Source organism: Macrosteles quadrilineatus, unplaced genomic scaffold (assembly GCF_028750875.1).
Source record: "Macrosteles quadrilineatus isolate MER2022 unplaced genomic scaffold, UCM_ALF_1.0 Scaffold_3__2_contigs__length_128488019, whole genome shotgun sequence".
In the NCBI taxonomy this organism is placed as follows: Eukaryota; Metazoa; Arthropoda; class Insecta; order Hemiptera; family Cicadellidae; genus Macrosteles; species Macrosteles quadrilineatus.
The window spans coordinates 31393166-31421143 of NW_026542596.1; the positions used below are offsets into that span (position 1 = coordinate 31393166).

Sequence of the window (27978 nt, forward strand, 5' to 3'; positions counted from 1 at the left end):
TTTTACCCTTAAAACACAATATTTATCAATTTTTCTCCAGACCTGTTTAAAGAGCTTAAAAAAACAAATAATTTAAATTTAGTATGTGAAAGTGTTTTAGTACGGTGATTGGTTATGGAGAAAATTCAAAAAATTGTTAATTTAAAATTTCCATGTTATTCTTATGGAGAATATTATAATATCAAATCAAATCAAAATCAAATCATTTATTTAGCCAAAGTTTTAACAAAACAAGTTACATTAGCTAAGTCACATTATTTTTATAAGATGCCTTACATAGATCTACACTACCATATATACAGGTATTTACAAAATGGCTTACATTATACTACAAATTGCATCAAAGACTTATACAGCTTTAGTGAACAGCTTGTTGAACTAAAGAAGCATTCATTCATATCCCGTCAGCAATCCAAGTACTACAAAGATTTGAAAGAAAACATTCAAGAGGATGAAGCAGTTGTAAGTTTGGACGTTTCAGAAAACTACTCTTTTGTGGTCCAAGACGAGGCACAGTCTTTCTACTGGAATAATAACCTAGCTACTGTGTATCCATTTTCTGTTTATTACAATGAGAAAGGAGAAATTAAGTATACAAGCTTTGTAATAATATAAGAATGCTTGATTCACGACTCGGTAGCAGTCCATTTATTTCAATTGATAGGCTATCTTATTTAAAAAGTGAAGTTACCAAATTTTAGACAATTTAGGCTTACTGTACTTGTATTGTACAACTGGTTAGGCCTATAGACTGTTAGCTTTTTATTGTATGTTAAGTTACTTAGACGTTTTTGTAGCTAATGAATGTAACTATTAGCCCTGTAGCCTACGACTTGTCTATTTACATTGAAGGCTTATACAAACAAATTATTTTAATATGGATCCCATTGAGATCCCAACTTGAATTTTTGGGCATAAATTATTAATAACATTTAAGGACCCATGGTATTTTTATCCAACTGAGAAAATTAAAAGAAAAAGTGGCTACTTAGGCTACCAAGATTAAAGTAGGCTAGACTTTATCTAAACCGTTAAGTTTGTTAAGTTGGAATGACACTATCAATCCGTAACCATGGTCAAAGATAAAGAAGACAAGTATCAAGTAAGTATAAAGTAAGTGTGGTTAACTATAAGCTTAATTGGCAAAAGAAGGTCTGTGGTTAAGGATCTCTTCCTGTTTCGTCCTTGATTTCTCAAATTTGTGTAAGTTAACTTAGCATTAAAGTCTAAAACAACTGTGACTTAGGCTACAATTCAACACAAAAGCCTACTTTGATCATCAAGTTGACTAAATCATTAGTAATCCTACATAATACGATAATGCCCTGGTCAATTAAATCCAACATTAAGTCAAAAAGACAGAATACTGTTCTCGTCTTCCTCCCTCAGCTCCTCCTACCATCATATCCCACAACTTGGGAATCGGAATAAAGCAGGAATTATTATTGATTAAATTACCATGTTCAATAAAGAAATAATAAATTACTTACATCAGTATTTTACAAGTTATATGGACTACAAGCAGTATATCTCTGCATAATCATTGAATCAAGGACTAAACACAATGATCACGATGAAAAATTTATGATTCGATAACAAATCAAAATGTCAACACGCGGTGAGTTTAGAGAGATGGCTTGGCTTGGCTGGCTGGCTAGTGGCTACTGGCTAGTGGCTAGTGGCTAGGCTCAATCTCAACCTCAAGGCACTCCCAGCAGAAGGCAGAGAAGGCAACATCTGAACGAAAACGAAACGAACGAACAATCATAATCTGACAGCCAGGGTCTGACTTAGGGGAGGTACGAATGAGGCATTTAGTTCAAAATTCCTCCGTGAACAGCGCTGTAGTAGAGATAACTTTGGCAATGAAGGTTTACTAATCGCAAAAATAGTTCTGTTATAATCTGACAGCCAGGGTCTGACTTAGGGGAGGTACGAATGAGGCATTTAGTTCAAAATTCCTCCGTGAACAGCGCTGTAGTAGAGATAACTTTGGCAATGAAGGTTTACTAATCGCAAAAATAGTTCTGTTAAATAAAATAAAATTATAAATGTCTCAAATTCAATTTTATTATTTTTTAATTATAAAATTAAACTATCATAACCTAACCGAACTAACCAAACTTGCTGATAAAGAAATAATATAACAAAAGTTCAGTAATCGGAAAAATAATTCTGTTTATTAAATAAAACTAGAATTTGCTCAATTAAAATTTTATAATGACTTAATAATAAAATTAAACTGTAATAACCGAACCAAACCAACCAAACTTGCTGATAATAAAAAAATCTTGGACAAAAAGTTAATGTTACCAGCGGGATTCGAACCCGGGACCTACAGTATATCAGCCCGGCACGCTAACCAATAGATCACCGATGCCGATGGCTACTGATCGTTTTGTTACGGTAATGGCGTTCCCTCAGCTAATAAGAAGCCCACAGCTGTCATCGTAGCCTCTTCTATACCTCCCCTGAGTAAATACCTGACAGCCATCGGCTAGGCGAGCGGCGAGCCTTTCAACTTTAAATAAAGACAGGAAAATAATCGTTATTCGTAGCACTTGTAACAGCTGCAGCTGTTTCAGAAAATCATACTAGTATCTTCACTGCAACTGTCGCAACAATCTACTTGAAACTGGAACGGTTCTCCCGTAGCGCTAAACTCCAAACCATTTACTTTTACGTCATTTTAACCCAATATTAACGACTACATAGCAAAATAAAAACTGAAATTAGAAAGAAACATTATTTTAGCAAAAAAGTGGCAAGAGTGGCCACACAAGAAATACATACGCATATCAAACCCGTGTTGAAATTCACTTTACTCTAGAATGGAAAGCTGTATTCAACTTCGACGTTTCATCTTTAAAGTGGAGGAATAAAATACTTTTTCCTACAGTTACCTAACAATGTACATGTTCTCTCACTGATTTGAGAAAGCTAAGTGGCCAATTCGCTCATCAGTGAGACAATGTTAACATTGTCTCACTCTAATTACTTTGTCTCACTCCAGATTTGCAACATGAAGGCACGAAATAGTGAGCGGTAACATGCAGGCAACGTCGTATGCGCGCGAAATACGTTGGCAGCACTGGATGTAAATCAGCTGGTCAGCTGTTGTACTGTTGTATTTGTCACTTCACATTAAATGTTATATTAAAAGTTCACTTCTGTGTAAAAAAAGGTTATGTTTCTTCACCAATTTATTTGTTTTATGGTAACTGTAGGAAAAGTATAATGGTTAACTCGAGTTCAAAGTACAATTGCCTCACTCGAGAAACCATTCCTCACTCGCCTACAGCTCGTGAGTAAGGATTTCTCTCGAGTGAGTCAATTGCTTACTTTTCTCACTAGTTGCACAAATAACTATTTCCACATATCTCTTCTTTGGAACGGCCCAAAAAAAGAAATATAGCTGAGTCAGTAGTTTATTTATTTTTTTCACACGGTTAAACCATTTTTATAATTATTATCAACAAATAAGATGGCCAAATTTACAATGACACTACACATTACTTATTGTAATCAAATAATAAATACAAAAACTATTAGGCAGTCATATTTTGTTGTCAGACATTAATTTAAAATACAACTATTTTTGGATCCTCCATTAGTAGTTTTTGGATCATCTGAAAGTAGTATGCCGATTATTTTGCTACACACACCACCTTCTTACGTGATTTGTTACATGTGGACTAGGCACTCCTAAAGGGCATACCAACCGCGTAAAGGGGCTCTTAAAATATAATTCATTTACATTCACGGATATTAAATTAATTGGAAAATGGTTATTAACTTGTGAATTATGAATACACTGTTTGATGCATGAAGTTTCAAGTGAATGGAAATCAATAAATTACATGATAGTTATACATTAAAAATATTGAGCTGTTGGTTTGATTTGTCAATTTCATTTATTGTTTATTCAAGTATAAACTATATTTTATAATCGACGCTTTAATGTTACACGCAGCACTACCGGAGTTTCATGCTATTTGGTGATGGCTTACTTGGCCATCTCCTAGTTTGGCTTACTTATTACTTTACCATCAAAATTTAACTCGACGTACTGTACCCACTGGCATCTCAACTTGCGCGAGGTAACTGATGACTGAGCTTACTTCTAATGTATATAAGATTCTAAAGCCGGGTTCCTATGCGCGGAGTCGGCGAGCGGAGAGAGGAACGCGGAGAGCGGACTCCACTTGTCTTAGGCAATTTAATGTTACTGTTTTCCTAGAAGCGGAGCGGAATGCCATGTTAATTTCAATTCCGCTCTCCGCGTTCCTCTCTCCGCTCGCCGACTCCGCGCCTAGGAAAACCCAGCTTAACAGCTTTCCGCTGTAACTGTTATTCATTCCTTAAAAATAATAAATTTAAATTATTGAGCGAAGCTCTTATACTACACTCCTGCTTTTGTTTTACAAATACTCCGCCTGAACGGCTGAAGCGATCTGCAGGACACACACGTCAAATCAAATCACTAGCTCTGTCCGGTTTTCTGTAGATGTCGTGTTTTGTTTACAACTTGTTTCTATTATTTTAGGGTTAGTTTCTCATTATTTGTGTCTCACTGTTTGGTTATATAGCTAGTGGGCGAGTTATTGTTTATGATTAGATAGTTTTATTTGGTTAAACGAGGTTTTAAATTACTGAAATAACAAGAAACAAATTGTAAACAAAACACGATATTTACAGAAAACCGGACAGAACTGACAATAAAATTGGCTTCAGCTGTTCCATAAGGATGGGAAATCCATGGTGGAAGTTATTTACTTCCACCATGGGGAAATCTACTAATGGACTATGTTTTATCTATGGTGAATCCACATGGTGCCGTGTTTCCCCCGGACGTGGGTGAGGCGGACAGTGGGGCCAGCGGACAAAACCGGTTCGGGTGGGTAATTGAGCGGACGTCTCCCTGCATCTACCCGGCTTGCGGGGAATATCCAAGTTACCGACAAGAGCACAATGAACTTCTTCTGCGGATGAATAGTCCGTTAATAGAAATATAAGCAGAATTAATAAATTTATTAATAAATTAATGACACAATCCAAGCACATTAAAATGGCTCTGGCCTGAACTTTTTTGTAGTATTGAGTTTGAGCATATTTTTATGTTACTATCTATGTAAGTTACATTGTGTTTTTTAGGCTGCTGTTCGGTGCACTTTGAGACATTTTTTTAGATTGGTTAAATGCTTTTCGTTTGCTGAGTAGCGCTAGTAAACATGCACTACACTTTTCGTTAGTTTAATAACATTCAAGGGCTCTATATTATGTTTTCACTAAGCTGATTGAATACATCGAAGTAACCTCTCTGAAAAGTTTCCAGTAAAATGCAATTTTCCAGATTTATGAATGTACATAAAAATTATTTAAAATGTTATCCAGTTGCTGTCGTAAACCACTATTAATTTAACAAAATATTGACACAGCTCATATGGGCAATATGCCCTTCTGCACTTGTATTATTTTGTATTGAATAATTGAAAACATGTATGAAAACAATCTCATGAACCTATGATGATCTGTTTTGAATAATATGACAAACTATAGGCAAAAGTGGCCAAAAAGGCAGACATCAACCCGTACAATAGATATAAGATAATTCAATAAGAAGTAATTTTAAGAGGTACTGTACTTTTAAGATTTTCCAATGATTTCGTAATGGAACGTCATATTGCAAAACATGACATGACGCAGGACAAAATAAATTTTAATATCAGAAAAATACATTGCAAATGACAATCATTTTTTCAAAGTCTTGAATAAGTATGGGCAAAAGCGGTCAAAAAGGCAGAAACCATAATAGCACAAATTACAATAGATAAGTTAACTCGATAAGAAATAGTTTTAAGTGTTACTGTGATACTATTTTCCACTGGGTCCCCCCCCCCCCTTTGTACTGTATTTTGTTTGCATTGATTGAAATATCTGAGTATTTCTAAAAAGATAGTGCTGTTTTGTATAACTTTAAAAAAAAATCACTATTTAATTTATCCACAGAACAATCTTACTAACGGTAGTGATTAGCATCAATATAAATTCATTAGTATTGATATTACAACACCAACAAATGTTTCACCTTTCTCTTAAAAACGTTAGTCAAGACTCTTTTCTTATGGTTTGTTATAATGTACATTCAAAAGAAATATATAATTTATTTAACATAAACATAACCCGAAATTAAACTCTACCAGCAGTATCGTCAATGATGTATAATATACAACATATTTTATAATATACGGTATATATGTTTGTATAACATACAGAGTTTCGGCTGTCCGAACATCCGAAAATATATTTCATAATATTACCTATATTATGTTACACATCACGCGTTCTATAGTCAATGGCATTACTGTATTTGCATTTTATTTAGCTTTAACCAGCTGTTCGTGCTTACTCTCTTTGAAACAGTAAATTTTCAGTTAGAGATAATCAAAAACACCATTCCTCGTTATTTATCACAGATAAAAATGTTAACCGTTATTTGTTAGGTGGTAAATATTCCATGAACAGCTAATCTATCTATCTATCTATCTATCTATATATTAATAGGCAAGCATGTTTCTTTAAAACCTTTTTTCTCAGCTCGTGTGTATCGTAGGGAAAATCTACGCATACCGTTAGAAAGCTATTTTCCTGTAGGTGTGCAGAATCCTTTTATAAATTAAAATAGGCTCAAAAATAAGCACAAAAAATGAATTTGAAATTTTAAAAAATTAACATGGGTCTTATGGGTTGCTATGGTGATGACGAAATAACAACAAAATATAAACAGAAAATCAAAACAAATGGAAGACATTCCAATCACATGTTTTATTTACAGTGTGGGGTGAAAATAGAGAATTTTGCACAAAACATACTTTTGGTCGATTTTTCGACCACGGGGCGTGCTCTCGTCTATATATTAATAGGCAAGCATGTTTCTTTAAAACCTTTTTTCTCAGCTTGTGTGCATCGTGGGGTAAATCTGCGCATACCGTTAGAAAGCAATTTTCCTGTAGGTGTGCAGAATCCCTTTATAAATTTAAATAGGCTCAAAGATAAGCACAAAAAATGAGTTTGAAAATTTGAAAAAATTAACATGGATTTTATGCGTTGCCATGCTGGTGACGAAATAACAACGAAATATAAACAGAAAATCAAAACAAATGGAAGAAACTCCAATCACATGTTTTATTTACAGTGTGGGGTGAAAACAGAGAAGTGAGTACATTACATATTTTTGGTCGAGTTTCGACCACTGGACGACCTCTCGTCTATATTAATAGGCAAGCATGTTTCTTTAAAACCTTTTTTCTCAGCTCGTGTGCATCGTGGGGTAAATCTACGCATACCGTTAGACAGCTATTTTCCTGTAGTGTGCAGAATCCCTTTATAAATTTAAATAGGCTCAAAGATAAGCACAAAAAATTAGTTTAAAAATTTGAAAAAATTAACATGGATCTTATGCGTTGCCATGCTGGTGACGAAATAACAACGAAATATAAACAGAAAATCAAAACAAATGGATGAAACTCCAATCACATGTTTTATTTACAGTGTGGGGTGAAAATAGAGAAGTGAGTAAGTTTACATTACATATTTTTGGTCGAGTTTCGACCACTGGACGACCTCTCGTATTATTTAATTTATAGATCACTTGACTTGATTATGGTAAAACCATAGGGTTTATGGGGGTTTTATGGGGCAAAAATAGGTTTTTCCCATTTTGGGCCCTAAAAACACAAAATTTTACAATTTATTTCCAAACCATTTTGTAGAGCATAAAAAACAAATAATTTAGTATAATGAAGCGTTATTGTGCGCCTAATGGTTACAGAGAAAATTCCAAAAAATTGTAAATTTAAAATCCCTATGTTATTCTTATGGAGAATAAGTCAACTGTTGTAGTTTACTTGTTTATGAACATATTTTGATCGAATTTGGAAAATACATTAATTTCTTACTAAACTATTAACATAAAAAAACACCTTTTTACCCTCCCTGTTGCAGCAAACCTAAGTACTCGTTAAACTAATTTTATTTAAATAAGGAATAAATATGATATTTTTAAGGACGCATTTTTAATGTGAAATCCTATCAGGCTAATGGAAATTCGCTTAGTCTGCAGGTTTGCTGCGGCGGGGGTATTATATAGTGTACAGTATCGCAGAATCGGCTGGCAAATAAATGAGTAATCCTAATGTAATATTGCTTGCTGGCTTAATGATAAATGACGATCAGTTGTATTGTAGTTAACAAAAATCAGCAGTAAATGGTTACCAATGCTAATCTTATGGAGATTATTTTACGTTATATCATTGACTATTGGATACTAAAGGTTATATCCTGTTTTGTGTAAAAGTTTGGGAATCTCACTATTTTTCCCGCCGTCACGGGATCGAGATCATTAGTTTGAGCCCTCTCCCGTCATTCTACGACTTCCCAGTCGCCCACGATTTTGACGCAGAGAATCGGATTACGTAATTAATATACAGTATAGAGATGTGTCATAATTAAAAGAATCCGGTACCGCAGTAAAGCAGTATACAAAATACAGGCTGAGAATCATGAAACAGTCTTTTTCCATCCGTGGGTCAGGACTAAAAGTGAAGTTTAAAATTTGATTGTAAAATAGACACTTAAGTAACCATTATCAATATCAAGTACCTAATTGTTATGGAACATGCTCAGCATTCATGGTTCATTGTTCATAAGCATGTGCAATCTTTGATATAATACGAAAATTTGAAGGCTTTACTTTCAATATTTGTTATTTTATTGTTAAATTTAAAAGTAATTACTGAAACAAATATTTATAATTTAAGTATAGATTCCGTTGCAAATTGCAACGTGCTTGCAATTATACAGGTCGTATAATAATAATGTATCATTTTTGAAATCCGAATGGAATTAATAATAAAAATAAAAGTATTTTCTCCCACTGCTAGCTACGGGCCGCCAGTTCTGGTAGCGATAATTATAAATCCCTGTGTTGTGAGGGGAACGCCACCGAGCGTCCTTACTCGATAATGGGGGCGAAAGGTGCCGAATTACCCACCAGGCCTTGGCGCGGGGATTGCTGAAGCGTCTGTCCGCGTGAACCACAATTTTGAGGGTGTCCACGTCACCTACGTCCGGGCTAACGGAGCCAATCCACATATCTTTGTGTTGAAACTACACCACTTGACAGTTGTGAAAATTCTGACTACTATACATCAAACCCAACAGTAACACTTCATAGCCTCCTCTAGAGGATGCTATGCACATTTGCATGCTTTATAAACTTATTAATTTGTCTTCATTCATTTTTGCCGTAGTCTTATTAGTCCTCAAATATTTTTTTTCTTTTTACTCAATAAATAAATAACACCATGATTCATGTTCATTATATACATCATCTTATTCCTTTATGTTTGGCTAACCTGTCGTGGCGGCTGTATCCTCCGGCCTCCCCTAAAAAAATGGTATACTTCATACCATACTACTTGTTCTTATTTTACCCAAACTTCCGTTCCTTTCAACCTCTTTGCTTCATCCGTCATGGCAGATACGTAAGTCGATCTTTAAAATAATTAATCTCTTGGGATCCTTGCTATGAAAGAACTATTAACTTTTATTTATAGACCAAAACAATTACCTTAATTTCCATTCCCATATTTTCTAAGCCACCCTCTTTCAGAGTATAAGTAAACATTCACTTTTTAGCTACACTTCACATAACCTATACGACTTCTTGTATAGGTGCCATAGGCATGTTAAAACTTCTTGTTTTGATTTTGGTAATGGTTGAGAGTTGAAGAAATAAATACTAAGAACAACTATTGTATTAGATCTTCGTTTTAGCTTTAGGGAATACTTCATAGGCCTACGGTTTTAGAATCTGTTAGATACAGCAAAAGGCCTCAATTCAACTTAAGAAGGCTTTCTTGTAACTTAGCCTAATAACCCTCCTGGTGTCCGTCATTTTTTGTGTGGCTTAGGTCGATTTTCGGTCAATTTGCAGCGATGTTTAGACAAAGTTACTTTGCTAAATAACTAGGCCTAGCCTATAGCCTAGGCCTACCTTCTTAAGCCCATATTAATTTTGGTGCAGTAAAGCTAAATAGGCCTAGGCTAGCCTATTATTCACATCCTACTTCAGTAAGTTGAATATTTAATTAGGTTTTTATAGCCTACCCATTTTAAGATTCAAAAGGTTAGGCCTATCTAGCCTACTGGTACTTTCCTGTCAATGGGAACATTCATTATTAACTTATTGATGATTTTTTCTCGATAAGTCAAGCTACCTATCGATATTAACGAATTGAAACATAGGCCTATCAGCTGACAACTACGATAAATATTGTTTAGTAGTATATGCGGGTACAGTTTCTTAACTGGGCTACATTATGCTAATATCGATTGAAACTATAAAATTGAAAATATTGATTAGGCTAATAATCAACTTTTTTAAATAAGCGTATATATATTATAAAATTATCTATCATAACTTAACCTAATAACCAACCAAACTTGCTGATGGTGAAAAAATCGCATGAAGGTTTACTAATCCAATCGATAGTTTCAATCGATATTAGCATAGCCCAGTTAAGAAACTGTACCCGTAAGATATATGCTTACTAAACAAGACTTATTATACATGCTCATCAACAAACAATAGGCTAATTAAAAAAAAATACTTATTGAAACTAGCTGTTACCCACGGGCTTCACCCCGTTTTACTACATTAGTATTTAATAAAACTATTGATTGGTTAAGTTAAGATGAAATAAACAAAACAGAATACCAAAAAATAATAACAGCTGAGGTATTTTTAGGTAAATGAAAAGTTCCCCTTGGAAAGCATTTACGACCTTAGCCTATAGGACAATTTATGAAATAACAGATAAGTTTGCGCAAGGTTTCTCGTCATCATGATGAACATTTTAAGTATATGGTTTATGGGTTGTGACTTGTAGATTTTCTCAAAAGTTCATGGGTACTTTTGGCCTTATATATAGATGAAACTGTTCTAACTAAGATAACCTAATATAAACAACCAAACTTGCTGTAACTTACCATTTAAAAATTCGGTTTGATAACAGAAAAGGCAAGTTAAACAGAATTTTTTAATGTTACAGCAAGTTTGGTTTCTTAATCCATCCGTAATAGACTAGGCCTATATTTTAGTGTAAACCAGATCAGTTGTCTATTTGTAATGGATCGTAAAGGAAAACATAAATATCTATATAACGAAAAAATCATCCATAGTAGGCCTACCGTGATGAATGTTCCCTTTAACAGAAAAGTACCTTGAAAAGTAAGTTACTTAGGCCTAGGAATACAAAATAAAAAACCAAATTAAAAATGTAAAATGTTGGTGCCCTTATTTTTATGAATAAATGTAGGGGTAACTTAACCCTTTGCCCTCGAATGGCCAGCAGTGCTTGCCTCAGCTGTTTCTGAGTCAGCTTGCCATAGTTTACGCAGCGCCGGGCCTCTCAGGTCGTTCGACCAGCACTACTGGCCATTGTAGTTTCTCTGTTAGGTTGGTCACCATTCTGCCAACCCAGCTACACCAGCTTGTATCAAGTATTTTGTTTCGGTCAATTATGGTAAGGGCTAAGGTTTTACACATTAAAACTAAAAATAAATTCAAATAAGTCTAATATTTTTATATTTTATTGAAAGCTAATGAAATAAGAAATAAAACTAAAATCAAAAGTTTAGGCCTAGGCCTACTGCTTAGGTTCATACATAAAAAATTTAATTTTAAAAATTGTCAAAAGAACTACGGTACCTACCTACTGTTAGGTACCATGGAAACTATGTACGATTTACCTTCCCCAATGAAACTAGGCCTTGAACTAGTTAATTTCTTATATCAACAGATAAATCCAAAAACCTTTTCTAGTCATCCTACAGTTACAAAATTAATAATATTTTATCCTGGTAAATGTAACCTCACATCACAGTTTCACATGACAACAACACGCTAACAGTTGTGGTTATTTTACAGTGAAAATGGCGTAATACAGAGCTGGAAACCTTACAAACTAAAATTTTAATATTCTGTGAGACGAGGTACTATCTCTGTTTAGTGCTGCAGCCTACGGGAGAATTAATAAACAATGATAAAAAAAGTGTGTTGGATGGCCACCTATACTGGCCAGACGAGCTGACGGGGAAAATTAGTAGTGGCCAGCAGTGCTGGCTGTACGACCTGTGAGGCAATGCACCGTGTAAACATGACAAGCTGATAGGCCTATAGAACGTAGCCGTGTCCAGCAGGGCTGGCCATTCGAGTTGGGAGGCACTTTTCTAAAATGGCTATGAGATCGCAAAGGGGTTAATGAAAGATCTCAAACATTTAAGTTAGGCTAACTTAGCCTATTTCTAGCCTATTTCTAAATATTGCAGACCTAACTTAGGTCCTTTCATAAAAGAATATTTGAACTTTAAGTAAGTAGCCAATGGTTAAGTTAAATTGTAGGATTAAGTTAGCTATAAGTCATATGATAGAGAAATAACTTAGACCCTGTCGCCAAATCATTCACTAGGCTTATTAAGTTACCTAGACATAAACTCAGGCCTAACCTTCAAAAAATTACTGCAATAGGCCTACATCAAGCCAATGAATTAACCTATTAAGTCATTATTGATTATTTTTACATCTAAATAGGCCTAACTTACGTAGTCTAAATAGATAAAAATCAATTTTCAATAAAGAAAATATTAGTTAACTGAAGAAACAAATAACTTGTTAACAACTACAAAAAACAACACGTCAACCAAAACATTAGTCCTAACTTGTTCTCAAAACATCTGTATTCTGACAACAGACGAACAAAAGTAAGATTATAGAATCAGCCACCAGGAGACAGCCTATTTTCTGCTGTTTACAGTGATTAAGTGCCAGTCCAATAGCCCATCTCTTTAAGTAGTTATTGTAGCCTATGTTGAAGTTACCTAACAATTTCTCATAAGTTAGTCATGTTCTTGTTAATGATTTCCCAACTGAATGTAACTTAAATAAACTTATTGGCTAAAAACAAATGAGCAGCACTGCTGTGGCTGGTAAGACTGTGATATCAGACTCTTGTCCTATTCACAGGGTGACCACAGACCAGCAATTTGTTGAAAACTGGGAATGAGTATGGTGAATTTGTTGTAGAGATTGAGAACTAACTCCAAGGCCTATGCAGGAATTTTAAAACTTCACCCAAGACACCTGATTTTAGTCTTAGCCTACTTACTTGTACAGTCACATCAAAACTAAGGATATCATCTGAGGTTATGTCCATAAGTGTGAAGCTATGGACCTAGGCCTAAGTTATGCGTTCACGGCGACATTGTCGTTTTAAAATAATCAATTTGATTGCTTATACCTATTCATATTATACTCTGTGGAAGATAGCAGAAATATGCGCTCAGATCAACTCAACCCAAGCTTGGCTCGGTACTTATTTTCATCCTCTACCTACCGATCCCTCAGGCAAACTGTATGCCTGACCCAACCTATTACTACATTCTTTATTGAGTAATTACATTATTCTTGTCATGGGTCTTCAGGTTTGATAGGTTATGTAGGAATTAATTTGGTAGGTAGAGCCGAACCCCTTTTCTATAATTGAAGCTATTTTATAAGCAGGCTACTTAAGTTTAGTTTCTAATTTGATACCTAACTTTACAGAAAGAAGAAGGAACCTGCTGCCGCTCCAAAACCAGCCGACCCTGCCAAGAAAGCTGCAGGTGCTGGTAAAAAGAAAAGCCTGAGCAAAAAACTTCCAGCAGTACCTGAGTCTGTGCTCAAGAGACGAAAGAAGAGAGATGCGAAGCGAGCAGCTAAACTCAAAGTCTCACTCAAGGTGAATATTAAATATTTTGACCCAAAAGTAAATGTTTGTTTCATTTTAATAAATTTCTATTTTGACATTCAACTCTTGTCTCCTATTACTAGGGATGGACGGGTCCCGAAATTTCGGGAATTTTTCGGGAAAAAAATCTTCCCGATTATCGGGACGGGATTGCATTTGATTCGGGAATTTTTCGGGACGGGATTTGGTCCGATTGCCGGCGATTTTGCCGCTTCGCGAGTGCCGATGACGCCGCTATTGCGAGCGATAGGTCCGCGAACGCAGGAGACGAAGTCGTTTCGACGATTGCGCCGTGACCGCGGAGTCATACCGACGATCACGCCGTGACCGCGGAGACATACCGACGATCGCGCCGTGACCGCGGAGTCATACCGACGATCGCGCCGTGACCGCGGAGTCATACCGACGATCGCGCCGTGACCGTGAGTCATACCGACGATCGCGCCGTGACCGCGGAGTCATACCGACAATCACGCCGTGACCGCAGAGACATACCGACGATCGCGCCGTGACCGTGAGTCATACCGACGATCGCGCCGTGACCGCGGAGTCATACCGACGATCACGCCGTGACCGCAGAGACATACCGACGATCGTGCCGTGACCACGGAGTCATACCGACGATCACGCCGTGACCACGGAGTCATACCGACGATCACGCCGTGACCGCGGAGACATACCGACGATCGCGCCGTGACCGTGAGTCATACCGACGATCGCGCCGTGACCGCGGAGTCATACCGACGATCACGCCGGGACCGCGGAGACATACCGACGATCGCGCCGTGACCGTGAGTCATTCCGACGATCGCGGCGTGACCGCGGAGACATACCAACGATCGCGCCGTGACCGTGAGTCGTACCGACGATCGCGCCGTGACCGCGGAGTCATACCGACGATCACCCCGTGACCGCGGAGTCATACCGACGATCGCGCCGTGACCGTGAGTCATACTGACGATCGCGCCGTGACCGTGAGTCATACCGACGATCGCACCGTGACCGCGAGTCCTTTCGACCGCGAGTCACAAGTTTCTACAGGTACCTGAAAGATTGTTACCCATTTTTTGATTTTTATAGATCAGTGCCACAAACGGTAAAGATTGATTTTGTGTGCCTTTTTTTGGTAACTGCAAGACTCAAGACTTTCTTTTTATGCACAGAAAAAAATCCCGTCCCGTCCCGTCCCGAAAATCGGGAAGGAAATAAAAATCCCGTCCCGTCCCGAACTAAAAATTCAATCCCGTCCATCCCTACCTATTACTAATTACTTTTCTCTCTGGTACAACTACAGTTAAGAACAAGTTGACAGATCAGGAAAATGTATTCGGTAATCGCACCGACAAAGTATTCTTAAATGTACGGGAATTGTCCATGATTTTTTTATATCCAGAATGTAGTACACCATGTAGTTATAGGCAATAGGATGGCTGACAATTTTTATAGCGTACTAGACAGCTGAAACTTCTTGATTAGTCCAACAATTACACTTTGTATTGTACAGAAAAATTTCAACTTGTTATTGGTTAGGCTAGTGACAATGGTTAATTATTTTGATCCGATATATAGCTCTACAACTAAGAGATTATACTTGATGCTTATCTCATTGTATGCTGATCAGAACAACGCTGGATTAGCTCAAGAATTGTCATGTTTTTGTCGGTTATAAATTGATCTCATCATCTGTTCTTGATTCATTGAAATTAATAAATGATTTTTGGCTCTAAAGGTCCTTTTAAATGAGGCTGTATTACATTCATCCATTCATACTTCAGTCATCTTTGCCTCAACATCCTGGTGTGGTGGTGTTACAACCACCAGTGTTTTGTACAAATAAATCTAATTTATTTCAATCGCAGTTAAACATTATTCAGGTTAAGTTTAGTCTAATTTAGTTAAACCTAATTTATTTGGGAATGCATCTATGCTAATCCACAATTCAATTTTCTATTAGCCTAAGGTATTTCTTAGTGAAATCTTGACAAACAGGGCCTATGCCCTTGTTTGCCTTTAGATACAATTAATAAGCCATTATTTTCTGTTCCAGAAACGAGCAGAACAGTTCAAGAAGAGGAAGGAGATTTTCAAGCGTGCTGAACAGTATGTGAAGGAATACCGATGCAAGGAACGTGATGAAATCAGACTTGCTCGTCAAGCTAAGCACAAGGGAAATTACTACATCCCTGGAGAAGCTAGGCTGGCTTTCGTCATTCGTATTCGGGGGTAAGTCTTGATTTAAAATATGTGTGTGATTATACAATTTTGATAACCTAGGCTCGTCCTAGAACATGTATTTGCCAATCATAGTGTATTTTGTATATCATAGTGTATTGATGGAGGAAGGGTTATGGCAACAAGGCTCAGTATACAGTCAAATATAGTACGGTAGTTACAGTATCTACTTTAAAAATTATAAATTTGACCATTGGGATTTTTGTCCACATGTCCCATTATTTAGCCTAGTTACAAAGTTTTATCGTAGATAAAAAATACTCCCTTTCAGTCCTTATAGAAAAGCTGAAGCCAATTTTATTGTTAGGCTATGTGTCTGGTGCACTGTTATATATTTTTCAAATTGAATTTACTCACAACCATATGTTATTTCAATTAATTATTATTCCTGATGTTTTTAGCGAATTTCCCATAAAGGGAATAGACCCTAAGCTATTACCGTACGTCTCATGGTAAGACCTGGACCCGGGACCGATTTACTTTTTCGTTTTGAGGTCCCCGGAGGCCAAAAACACCATCCGTTCAAATTCATATATATATATTTATATAACTTATGTGTCCTTTAGCACGATAACTCGAGCAAAAATGATCCGATTTCTATGAAATTTGGTATAAACGTGTAAACCTACATTTATTCTAACAAGCTCGCGAACCAGCATGATCAGACTATGGGAACAGAGGTTTATGGGGTAAAAATGGGGTTTTCTCATTTTTCACCCTGAAAACGTAAAATTTTGCAATTTCTTTCCAAACCATTTTGTAGAGCTAAAAAAAAAAACAAATAATTTACTAATCTATCTATACTATTATAAAAAAGAGGTGGTGTCTGTGGGTGTGTATGGGAAAAGTAAACGCGAAAACTACTGGTCGGATCGGGCTGAAATTTGGCATGATGATAGCTCACATTCCCGATTAACATATAGGCATATTTTTATCCCAAAAATCCTTTCGGGCTCCGCCCCAGTGGCTCTGGAGTTTCCCATGTTAACCTTATGAGAAATGAAATTATTGAATCTTAACAGCTGTTTCAATTAAACAAGTTGGTTCTGTTCTGTGATGTTCAATAGCATTAAAGTTACAAGGATTACCAACAGGGTGCAGCACTAGCACTATTATTTCTTTTACATTTATGACAACAGCTAATTTGCAACCAAAAGGTGAGTGAGCGTAGCGAACGAACCTCAACCTGGAGGCGAGTGAGCGTAGCGAACGAGCTAACCTGAAGGAAAGTGAGCGCAGCGAACGAGCTCCAACCTAAAGGTGAGTGAGCGTAGCGAACAAACTTCAAAAAGAACCGAAATTTCTTAAACTATGTCCTCACTCATAACTGCTATAAGCATTTGATACTTATATGCCAACCCCGTACGAAGGACGGGTACTCTGCTAGTTTAGTATATATTGAAGCATTGTTGTATGCCTAACGGTCACGGGAAAAATCCAAAATAGTGTAAATTTAAAATTACCATGTTATTCTTATGGAGAATAAACACTGTTGTTGCTTGCTTGTCTATAGACATATTGTAACCCTCCGAGTGTCCCTTGTTTTGGCCTTAATGTCTGCCTATTTTTTACTCATTTGCAAGGTTTTATTAAAACGGATCTGAGAAGCTTGAAAACAATGTTAATTATACTGTTCTATATACCATTTTGTTTGGAAAATCATGGGCTTCAATATTATACATAAAAAATAAGGAACATTTGTTTAAAAAAAAATTTTAGGTAAAAAAAAATATTTTGGAAAATTTTCAAAAAAAAAATAAGTTTGCGTTCAATGAAATTGTATAAATTATAGGCCTATAAATATTTGAAAATAGCCACTTTGTTCTAAATTTTATGAGGATTACAAATATATAATAATATAAGGAAGTAGTTTTGCAAATAAATAAGTTATGGGCAAAAAACAGATTTCAGTACATAGCGTTTAGCTAAGAATGCATAGCCTAACCATAGCTAGGAATCTGGCTGATAATTTACATCAATATCACTACCTACTTCTTCAGGATCATCAACCAGCCCTTCAAAATCTTCTTATAATGCACCACGTATATCACTACTTTTGATTTTTAACACTATAACAATGATAAACGTAATAAAACACATCAGTCATCGGTGCGAGGTTAACCAAGCTGTTTACAAATAAATACGCACGTCAGCTGTCTGCTACAATATTTTCGGAACTAAAATGAAAAGCGCTTAGAGACAGACCTCCGGAGAAAGCTCTGAATCTGCCAAATAAAACGATGCCTAACTCGATCCAGTTCAATCCGATTTTGTCAGTCATAGAGCCTTCGCCGTAAACAGTGTTTGTGAGTCGATGCATCGACACAAAACACTACACAAAGTGTGTTATGTGTCGAAGCATCGACAAATAACAATCGGAGGGTTAATGAAATTTTGAAATTTTGTTAACTTACTAAGCTAGGCTATCAATATTTCAATAAAAAAAATACCTATTTTCTTCCCTGTAGCAGCAAACCTTAAAAATCTGACAATTTCAAGGGAATGATTTAGTGGAATTCCATCAAGGTAGATGGAAATTCTCTTAGTCTGCAGGTTTGCTGCGGCGGGGGTATTTTACTATTGTGATTATGAAAACATTGTTCAAAATAAAAGACCTATTTACAACACTATGCTGAGATAATTAATCACATATTAATTAAAAATTACGATGCATGTTTTTTACGTAAGAACTGTTTTTAAATTTCTCCGTTCCAGCGCTGTGATTGGCATTTTGGACATTTGCGCTGTGTAATTTCATCTATTGGCAAGCCTGCACCGAAAATTCAGCTACTATCAGCCGTGTTTACATCCGGTTTCAAGCATTCAAAATTGTGCTGCCAATTGAGACTGCTGCTGACTGTTAAGTGTGCGCTGTAATTAGAGTGCGCTGTAATTAGATTTTTAAGTGCTAAAGGTGTGAATCATCGACAGATTAGTGAAGTGTATGGCAAGAACATTTTGAGTGACGGAATGGTATGCAAGTGGGTAAGGGCATTTAAAGACAGCCACACCAACGTTCATGATGAGCAACACACTGGGCGGCGTCATTACTAACTGTCCCCAGTACCCAGTACAATTTTGGACCAGGAACAATTTCAACTATTTCTACAAACACTTACAACGGCTCGTCAAGGTATGTTTAATTCACAAACATCGAAGAATTTAACATTGATTTCAAACTTCGACCAGTTTGACAGTACACAAAAAACCTTTTCTCAATACAAAGAGATATATTTGAAAACTACCTTAAGTTGAAAAACGTTTCAATTAACAGTCTAAGCTCTTCTGGCTACGACTTGCTGTCCACCTTATCGTTGCGAAAGAAGGTAACTTATAACACTTGATAAAGCCTTACCGTGACCGTGACAAATCATTGACCCGCTTAAAACTAGATTGTCGAACAACACAAATTCTCTTCTCGGGTACAAAATGCTGATAAGAGTCAATTTCCAGTTATGTCTTGTCTTTAAAAAAGCAAATTTATACTTTTAATGTGGCCTGTTCTACTTTTAATTGTTCTGTGTCTGACCTATTCCTCAGGACCCAATTCATAAGAGGAATTAGGGATTCTTCCTTCAGGTAGAACCTTCTTCAACAGAAGGATCTAACATTTGACTCCGCTGTAACACTTTATCAATTGAAGCTTCCAAACTGAATTCCAATGCCATAGACAAGTTTTTGCAACAGTCACAACCGTCTTACAGCAACGTAGCTGCGTCAACAAGGTGGCGGCAAATTTGAAAAGGCATCGATCATCAGACAAAAGCAGCAGTCGTTTGTCGACAGCAGTCGCATCAGCTCAATTTCTTCTGCGACACAACGAGGACATTATCGGCGCAAAAAACAAGTTGATTTAATTGAACTTGGTTTGGATGGCGTTTGTCTTCGGTGTGGCAAGAAAAGTCAGTGTGATCTCGAATCTCATCACCTCAATGCAGGCTACACAGATCTCGAGTCCACTGTAATGACTGTAACAGACACAGGGCCACATTTCGAAGCAGGGTGTCTACCAGTAGGGAATTCTGGGAAATTGGGGAAAAAGTTGGGAATTTTGAAAGGTCAGGAAAAGTCGTGAAAAAGTAATGAATTTCGACTGAAGGTCGAAAATAATCTAGCTTAAAATGGTTTACAATACCTGCATATAGTAATCCTTTGTTGCTGATTTAGGCAACTAGTTTCGGTTCTTGTTTTGAACCATCTTCAGGCCTCAAGGTGTCAAGTGATCACTTCATTCACCTTGAGGCCTGAAGATAGTTCAAAACAAGAACCGAAACTAGTTGCCTAAATCAGCAACAAAGGATTACTATATGCAGGTATTGTAAACCATTTAAAGTATAATACAGTAATCTGGAGGCTAAACAACTACAGTCCAATCTCAGTATAACGAATCTGAAGGGATCAAACTGAATATTCGTTATATCAAGGATTTCGTTAAAATGAGGTTCGTTATATAGAGGTTAGGTTTGCAGGAATTTCGCTAAGTCAAGGTTCAGAACCAGCGTCGGTCAATATAGGCCGGGATTTGACCTCAATAAAACACAATTAAAGTAGCATAGGCTACAATACTTTACAGTACAGTGTTCATTGTACAGTAGAACCTTCTGTATCCAATAGTCAATGGTAGAACCTAAATTATCCGGCCTAATAAAGGTGAGGGATCTTGAATATTGCGCAATCATGACAATGGCATTGACCTTGGTACAGGTTAAAAACTGTAAGTTTAAAATCACAGCTTGTTCTAACCCTCCTAAAACCTTGCCAAACACTACATTGCGTAGTCATAAACCATGTAAAAAACAAAACAAAACAGTAGAATGTTTTGTAAGCTACTGACGGCTCCGTGATAGGCCGATAGGCTACTTACAGTACAGTACTGATTTAGTGATTTATCACATCAGAGGAATCTCAATAATAATCATTAACTATAGCATTGGTGTTGCTAGTTGAAACAAATCGTATTGAAAACAATAAATTATTAGATAAGTCATTATAAAAGTGCATATTCATAGCCAACTTAAAGATAATAAAAACACTCGTAAATTAAGGAATGTTAAAATAACGATGTTGCTATTCTTTCTCTTTGCTTTTGTTTTTATATTCTTTCTTAGATTTCTCTTTATCCAAAAATTGTACAATTCACCATATTTACTTCTCACCCAATCACAGCTTTACTACAGATTACGTCGTCATCAGTCCTCAGGGAATGAAATCAGTTCTCAGTTGCAACATTGTGTGCGCAGCGGCAGCAGACAGAGAGATGTGTAAAACGGAGCAGACGAATGTTAGCGCAAGCGATGATGTCACCTTTCCATTTCATTTGATAAAGAAACAGATTTTCCAAAAACAATACTGGGGTGGGGGATTCGTTATATCAAGGGAAAGACGTAGAAAATTCTTTATGCAGAGGTTAAATTCGCACGGGTTCCAAAACTTACGAAAATTGTCAGGATCGTGTATTCCCGATCATTGTGACAGGATTTTCTGATTCGCTCCAATCGTCCTCGCTTTGTTGTAAATGACGATGATGACGTTTCTGCAATCTCAAATAATATCGTCAGTATTGCGGCTGACGATGATAATGTCTTCACCATTGTGAGAGGTGTTCACGACTGATTCCGCAAACCAAGGAGACAATGATGATATATCCGTGATCGCAGAGATCCTCAAGCTTGCACCATGACCGCGAGACAACTCAAAGAATGCGCCGTGAAAGCGGGATATGTTAACTAGAGGTGTGCGGATATCCGTTAACCAAACCGAGCCCAAATTTGATATCCGACACTATCCGTTAAATATCCAACATTTCCGGATAGACTGTATATAATGACATTTAAGATTGAGGTCAAAATGTTCATAAGGTTACTTATATCAACATTAATTTCCCATGACGTAATAATTTCAACACCACTCGTTCCCATCAACGTTACAGTGGTTGATGTGTCATCGTCATTGAGTCTATGACACAAAACTAAAACATTCATATCGTCGCCGTGGAAGATAACCGAATCAAGAAATAAATACAGCAATGACAATCGATATACCAACCATAGAGTACTGCATTACAATCAATCGGGAACAAGGCATTTAGTTTAATCACTATAGACACATTAGACAGTTGAAAAGAGTTCAGTCATGGATAAATATTATCAATCAAAGTATTAACGCCAAACACTAAATTTTAATCTCGTGCTTATTATATTCTTTCTTGAGTTTAACTTTAGTCTAGCCTAAGCCTAAATTATCCGTGAGCTTGAAGACGAAGCCGCATGGTGCAATACCGAAATCTCATTTAGTTGTTTATCATTCATTTGCTTTTACTTTACGATTCGATTTATCTAGAACGAACAGAGATAAAGCAGAAAAGAACTACTGAGGTCAAGTGAAAGTCAGTTTTTGTAAGTTGTCTGTTATGAGGAGCGCTACGCTACGACACCATACATACGTACTAGTCAGCTATTATTTATGTCCCACTGCAAGACACTAATACAATAATGCTACAACTGTTAAAAAGTTTGACTGCCGTGCCAGGCACTTGAATCCACTACAGTCGGGACCACGTAAGTTTGCAGTTTAGGAAGGACAAGGACCTATTTACCATATGAATTTTAATGAACCAATGAGAACCGTGCGGTGTTGCCGAATCTAATAATACCAGCTGATTTGAAAATATTGCTTAGTATATTTTAACTTGTGTTGTCAACGTGCGATGTGGCAACGTCGCACTAGCCTTGTCTTGTGATTGGCTGCCACCAACTGCAAACTTGCGTGGTCCCGACTGTAGTAATGTTTTCCTTTGCTTTCCAATGTAATTAGCATTCCAACAAAACAATTCACAACATCTGGGCCCTAATTTCGATAATGTTCGTTCCGTTTCGATCAGTGTTTCAATGTGCGGGATTTAAATCCCGAAAATGGGAATTGTAGACTTTGAGCGTGAAACTGAAATACAGTAATAATTAATTGAAATAACATATGGTTGTTTGTAAATGCAAATTGTAAAATATATAACAACAGTGAACCAGACAGAACTTGCAAATTTTACTATTGTGATTATGAAAACATTGTTCAAAATACAAGACTCATTTACAACACTATGCTGAGATAATTATTCAAATATTAATTATCAATTATTAATACAAGTATTTTAGAATTGTAGACGTCGTGTTTTGTCATTAAAAACCTCGTTTAACCAAATAATATGATGAAATCATAAACAATAACTTATCCAAAATTACATAACTAATCAGTAAAGTACAAATAATTAAATCAACCCAAAAATTATAGAAACAAATTTCGTCGGCACTTGCGATCAGTGTCACCAGACATGAACAAGATAGGCCTACTGAAAACGGAGCTTCAAAATTTACAATGGGATGAGAAGTCTACTTGTGTTGGTTAGTCCATGGTTTTATTTAGGTTCCACTAAAGGTAAAGTTGTTTAAATCAAGTTCTCTCACTGAATTTAGATTCTACATCATCTACTTAATCAAAAACACAAATTGTCTCTGAACCCTAATAAATGCAATTAACATGTTCTACATACATACAACTCTTGATTAGCATATTCATATTAAGTCTGACACGGAAAATTTCACGTTCATGTAATTCAAGTTCATGTTTGTTGTCCATCTTGTAACAAGTCGTAGGAGTTAATTCTAACTCAAAATGACCTGGGACACATCTTAGGCCCCTCTAGTCTTAAGAAACAATTGCTTAATCTCCAGTCCAACAACTTAAGTAGCATGCTAACTCCTCAGGGCTTAGCACTGATGTGGATAAGTGTATTTCATGGAAGTCAAAGTAGGAACCTGTAGGATGTTGTAGTTGTTTACCATGACACAGAAAAACAGTCAATAAGGCATATAAACAATTGCCCTTATACACATGAACTTGATTAGAGATTTTGGTCGATGGTGACAATGTCTTTTCTTTTACAATAATCACCCTTATTTCTATTGTTATTTTATTGTTTAATGCGATTGTCAATTTGATACTTGGTGCTTATTAAACAAATAAAAAATAACAGTACTGTAATTCATATTCAGATTTTAAAGCAAGTTTATAATTTCAGTGTGAACCAGGTTGCCCCCAAGGTACGAAAGGTGCTCCAGCTCTTCAGGTTAAAGCAGATTAACAATGGAGTTTTTGTTAAACTGAACAAGGTGAGTGACATTTTATTTTATTAACCATAATAAAATCTCTGTATTTCTAATGAATTCAACCTATGAACCAAACTTATGACTTGTGTAATTGTTATTGATACATTCTCAATGAATTGACAATTACCGTATAGGCTATTGGAATTAAATCACTCTGTGTCAAAAATAGCTAATTTATTTTTTATTTAAGAATAAGAATAAAGAACTTTATTCAGTCAGAAAATATGTCATGCTAATACATTGGCACGTCAATGGTATAAATGATATTCAACAGAAATCCTTAACAGTCCATTGTCTTGACATATACTCTTCTATAGAATAAAATGATCCTTTACATAAAAAATAATTTAATTAAATTTTAAAATCCTTATCACTGAGAAGTCTTATATCTAATTGTAACTTATTGTACAACTTAATAGCAATCATCATTGGTATTTTACCTGTCTTGGCTAGTCTTACTTTTTGGCAAATTAATGTTATTACAAAAACTAGTATTATAACCGTGCACATCTTTTCTACAGTCTAGTAAGTGAATACTGGCTCTAATATAAAGTAGACATTGTTGTATAAATAAAGAAAACAAAGTCAAAATTTTAAACTCCTTGAATAGATTTTTACAGCTACGACACATGCTTGAATCTTCTTCTAACTTTTTTACACCAGCAATGACTAAGAATGTTTTTTATAATAAAAACTTCATTTGCATTCGAGGGTCTATCCGTATTAAGTAATCCAAAAGGGGTTGCTTGACCATTTTTAAAATAAATACAGTAATATTTTTATCCAGATACCTATATTAGTTCCGAGTTAAAAAGTGATTATACATTTTTTTTATCTCACAGTTTACGGGCTTAAAAGAAATAAAAAAACTTGTTTTATTATTTCAGTCAACAATATTATTTTAACAGAAGTTAAATAGACTGTGAAACAATATTTTCGGGTCAGATGACATTGACCAAAGAACACTCTCAGAGTATACTAATAAAGTTCCCCGAGCAAAGCTCGGTCCCCAGGTACTGTAACATAAATCAATAAAAAGTGTTTATTTTTGTATTTTGAAAAGGAATAACTCACATCCTGTGGGAACAACATCACTTTCAAGCAATGGATAACTTTGGAAAGAACTGAACTGGAATCTATCATCAAGCCAAGAGATTAATTCTTTGAGCTACTCACTGAAAAGCTCATTGCATTGACGAAACACCACTATGTGTCAAAGATTCAAACCAAATTCTCGAAGGAAAGAAAAGAAAGTCTTATTAAAATGGAAGCTATCATTTTGGCTCAAGTCTACAATGTCCCTACTCTAATCAAATACTTACACCAGTAGAAATATTCCAATTTTGTTAACAGAATATTAAAGACGGTATAACCTTTATTGACATAACAGATAAAGAAATCACTCAACACTACAACAACAAATTCCTGGACCGATTTGAGAACTGTTAACTGATTACTGGAACAAGAACCTTTCATTGTTTTATTCGTGTACCGGACAGTAGTAATGTTAAGTGCTTCATAACCTCACTAGCAATTGAATATGAAGTTCATTCAACATCAAAAGCTGTACAAATTACACTTCATACAAAAGACTCTTATTGCATATGACGACCAGTGGTGGGTGGCAGATGTGATTGACATCAGTGACCATAATAAAGATGTGCAAGTAACATTTTTCCATACAGCAGGACCAACAACCGCCTTTAAGAAAAATGAGAAAGACCAAGCTTGGTGCCTATAAACAAAGTTTTGAGAAAATATCCCTTGGAACTGACAACAACCACTGGAAGGACATACATCACCCAGAAACTGAATGAGCACAATCGAAGTAGAACAAAAACACTAACAAGTAAAAAAAGTTGTATATAATTCTTTAAGAACTTAATCTTTCAAACAACTTTTGTATGAATAATTTTTAATATATTGTTTATTTCTCAGGCTACTATCAACATGCTGAGAATCTGTGAGCCGTACATTACTTGGGGTTACCCCAACTTGAAGAGTGTGCGAGACCTCATCTACAAGCGAGGCTTTGCTAAGATCAAGCTCCAGCGCATTCCCATCACCTCAAACAGCATCATTGAGAAGAAACTTGGTTAGTTATAACATTGTACAAAAAAAATGCAAATTGCTGTACCCTATCAGTAATAAGGTAATAGTAAGTATGGGTTGATAACCAAGTTGTTAGCGACTCGGACTTTGATGCGGGAGGGACGTGTTTGATTTCCAGCACATTCCACAAATGGGTTTGGACCTCTTTCTCTAAAAGCAATTTAAAATCAATTTGGCAAGCAACTGAATTTCAGCATTTTTAATAAGATGTGAAATAAAAATACCGTATCGCATACCGGTACCCCTAATCTTAACGTGTTTCGCTACTGATTTTCTATCATTTATATGAGCCATTATTAATTGATCAATTGAATTGTCTTGAATAATTACATTAACTACAATTTCACTTAACTGACAAATTCACTCATTCAAAAACATAACCTTTCAAAATAATAATTGTAATGGCACGCAGGAACACAATACAGTAGAAACAATTTGAACAATACATTGAGGTCTGAATGGAGCCCTATCTAAATTTGACCTGAAGATATTTTTTTTCAATTAACCTTGAAATAGCCCACCTGCATGTGCGATATTACTATAGTGTGGTGGAGGGGGGTATATACAGTTCCTCGACGAGACTAGTGTAATCACGTCAATTTATACCATGAGAAAGCACATTGGTGTTCTTCTGACGTGCAACCAACTGGGGTTATTTTAACATTAGCCTAAAATTTATTTGCAACTTGTTACAGCCAAGTCTAATGTCATCTGCGTTGAGGACCTGATCCATGAGATCTACACTGTCGGACCCAACTTCAAGTACGCCTCCAACTTCCTGTGGCCGTTCAAGGTAAGTTTGAAGTTTTGTAACTTTAATTCTTTCATACTTAACAAACTTTTCAAATGTGAATAAGTTCAATTGTACAGAGAATATTTAAAATGCCTCATTGTCTTGGATTGATGTTTCCTTTGCTGAAAACTATAGATCAAGAATTCATTTGCGACACTTAACCCCTTGCAATGCATTTGTTTTATTTGTGGCCACGCTTAAAGAACACTATATTTCAACTATAATCAGAAATGATTAAATTCACTAATAAAACAAGAGCTCAGTGAACTTGTGAATTGAGTATGACAAACATTTGGATCAAACAATCAACCTATTAACCTGATTTGATATTAACAATCTAATGGCTTAACTGTAATTTTATATCTTAATCCTGTAGCATCTTTCATGTCTAGTGCAACAAACAAGTTGCAACTAGCTTTTCTTTTATTCTCTTATTATTAGTTAGCTTCTTTCGAGGAAACTTCAAACTTGTTTTTATTTTGCAGCTGAATACCCCCACTGGTGGATGGCGTAAGAAGACCACTCACTACGTCGAAGGTGGTGACTTTGGCTGCAGGGAAGCGAAAATCAACCACCTGCTTAGGAAAATGATTTAGGGCCCTGTAATAAACCACTTTTTACGTTATCTCTGTGTACTGTGTTTTCATCCTCTGACCTTTGGAATTATTTAATGAGAATAAAGTTGCAAAATGCGGTTCAATTTTTTACTTTTATTTTTAGTTAAGTTGCTGCAGAAATAAAGTGCATCGTACAGGTCCCTTTTCACCTTGTACAGTACCATTTTCTGAACAATGCTAAAACTTATAAATGTGACACCTTGTTAGTTAAATTA

The 27978-nt window shown here is 36.0% G+C and overlaps 2 protein-coding genes across 5 annotated transcripts in view; one reads left to right on the forward strand and one right to left on the reverse strand.

Moving 5' to 3' along the window:
- Window positions 1-1637, reverse strand: part of LOC128988754 (tubulin monoglutamylase TTLL4-like) — a 48173-nt gene extending 46536 nt beyond the window's left edge. For 3 of the 4 annotated variants that reach the window (XM_054410356.1, XM_054410359.1, XM_054410358.1), the window contains exon 1: window positions 1491-1637. The gene's annotated coding sequence lies outside the window, so the exon portion shown is untranslated. Of the gene's footprint in view, window positions 1-322; window positions 340-1490 lie in introns of those variants that run through there. The other variant, XM_054410357.1, reaches the window with a different exon arrangement.
- A 7840-nt stretch (window positions 1638-9477) lies between these two features.
- LOC128990712 (60S ribosomal protein L7) lies at window positions 9478-27771 on the forward strand. Its single transcript, XM_054413243.1, has 7 exons — window positions 9478-9545; window positions 13667-13841; window positions 15898-16073; window positions 24154-24244; window positions 26180-26336; window positions 27049-27146; window positions 27632-27771. The coding sequence occupies exons 1-7, from the start codon at window positions 9535-9537 to the stop codon at window positions 27740-27742; spliced, it is 819 nt and encodes a 272-aa protein (XP_054269218.1). The 5' UTR covers window positions 9478-9534; the 3' UTR covers window positions 27743-27771.
- Window positions 27772-27978: the final 207 nt, after the last annotated feature.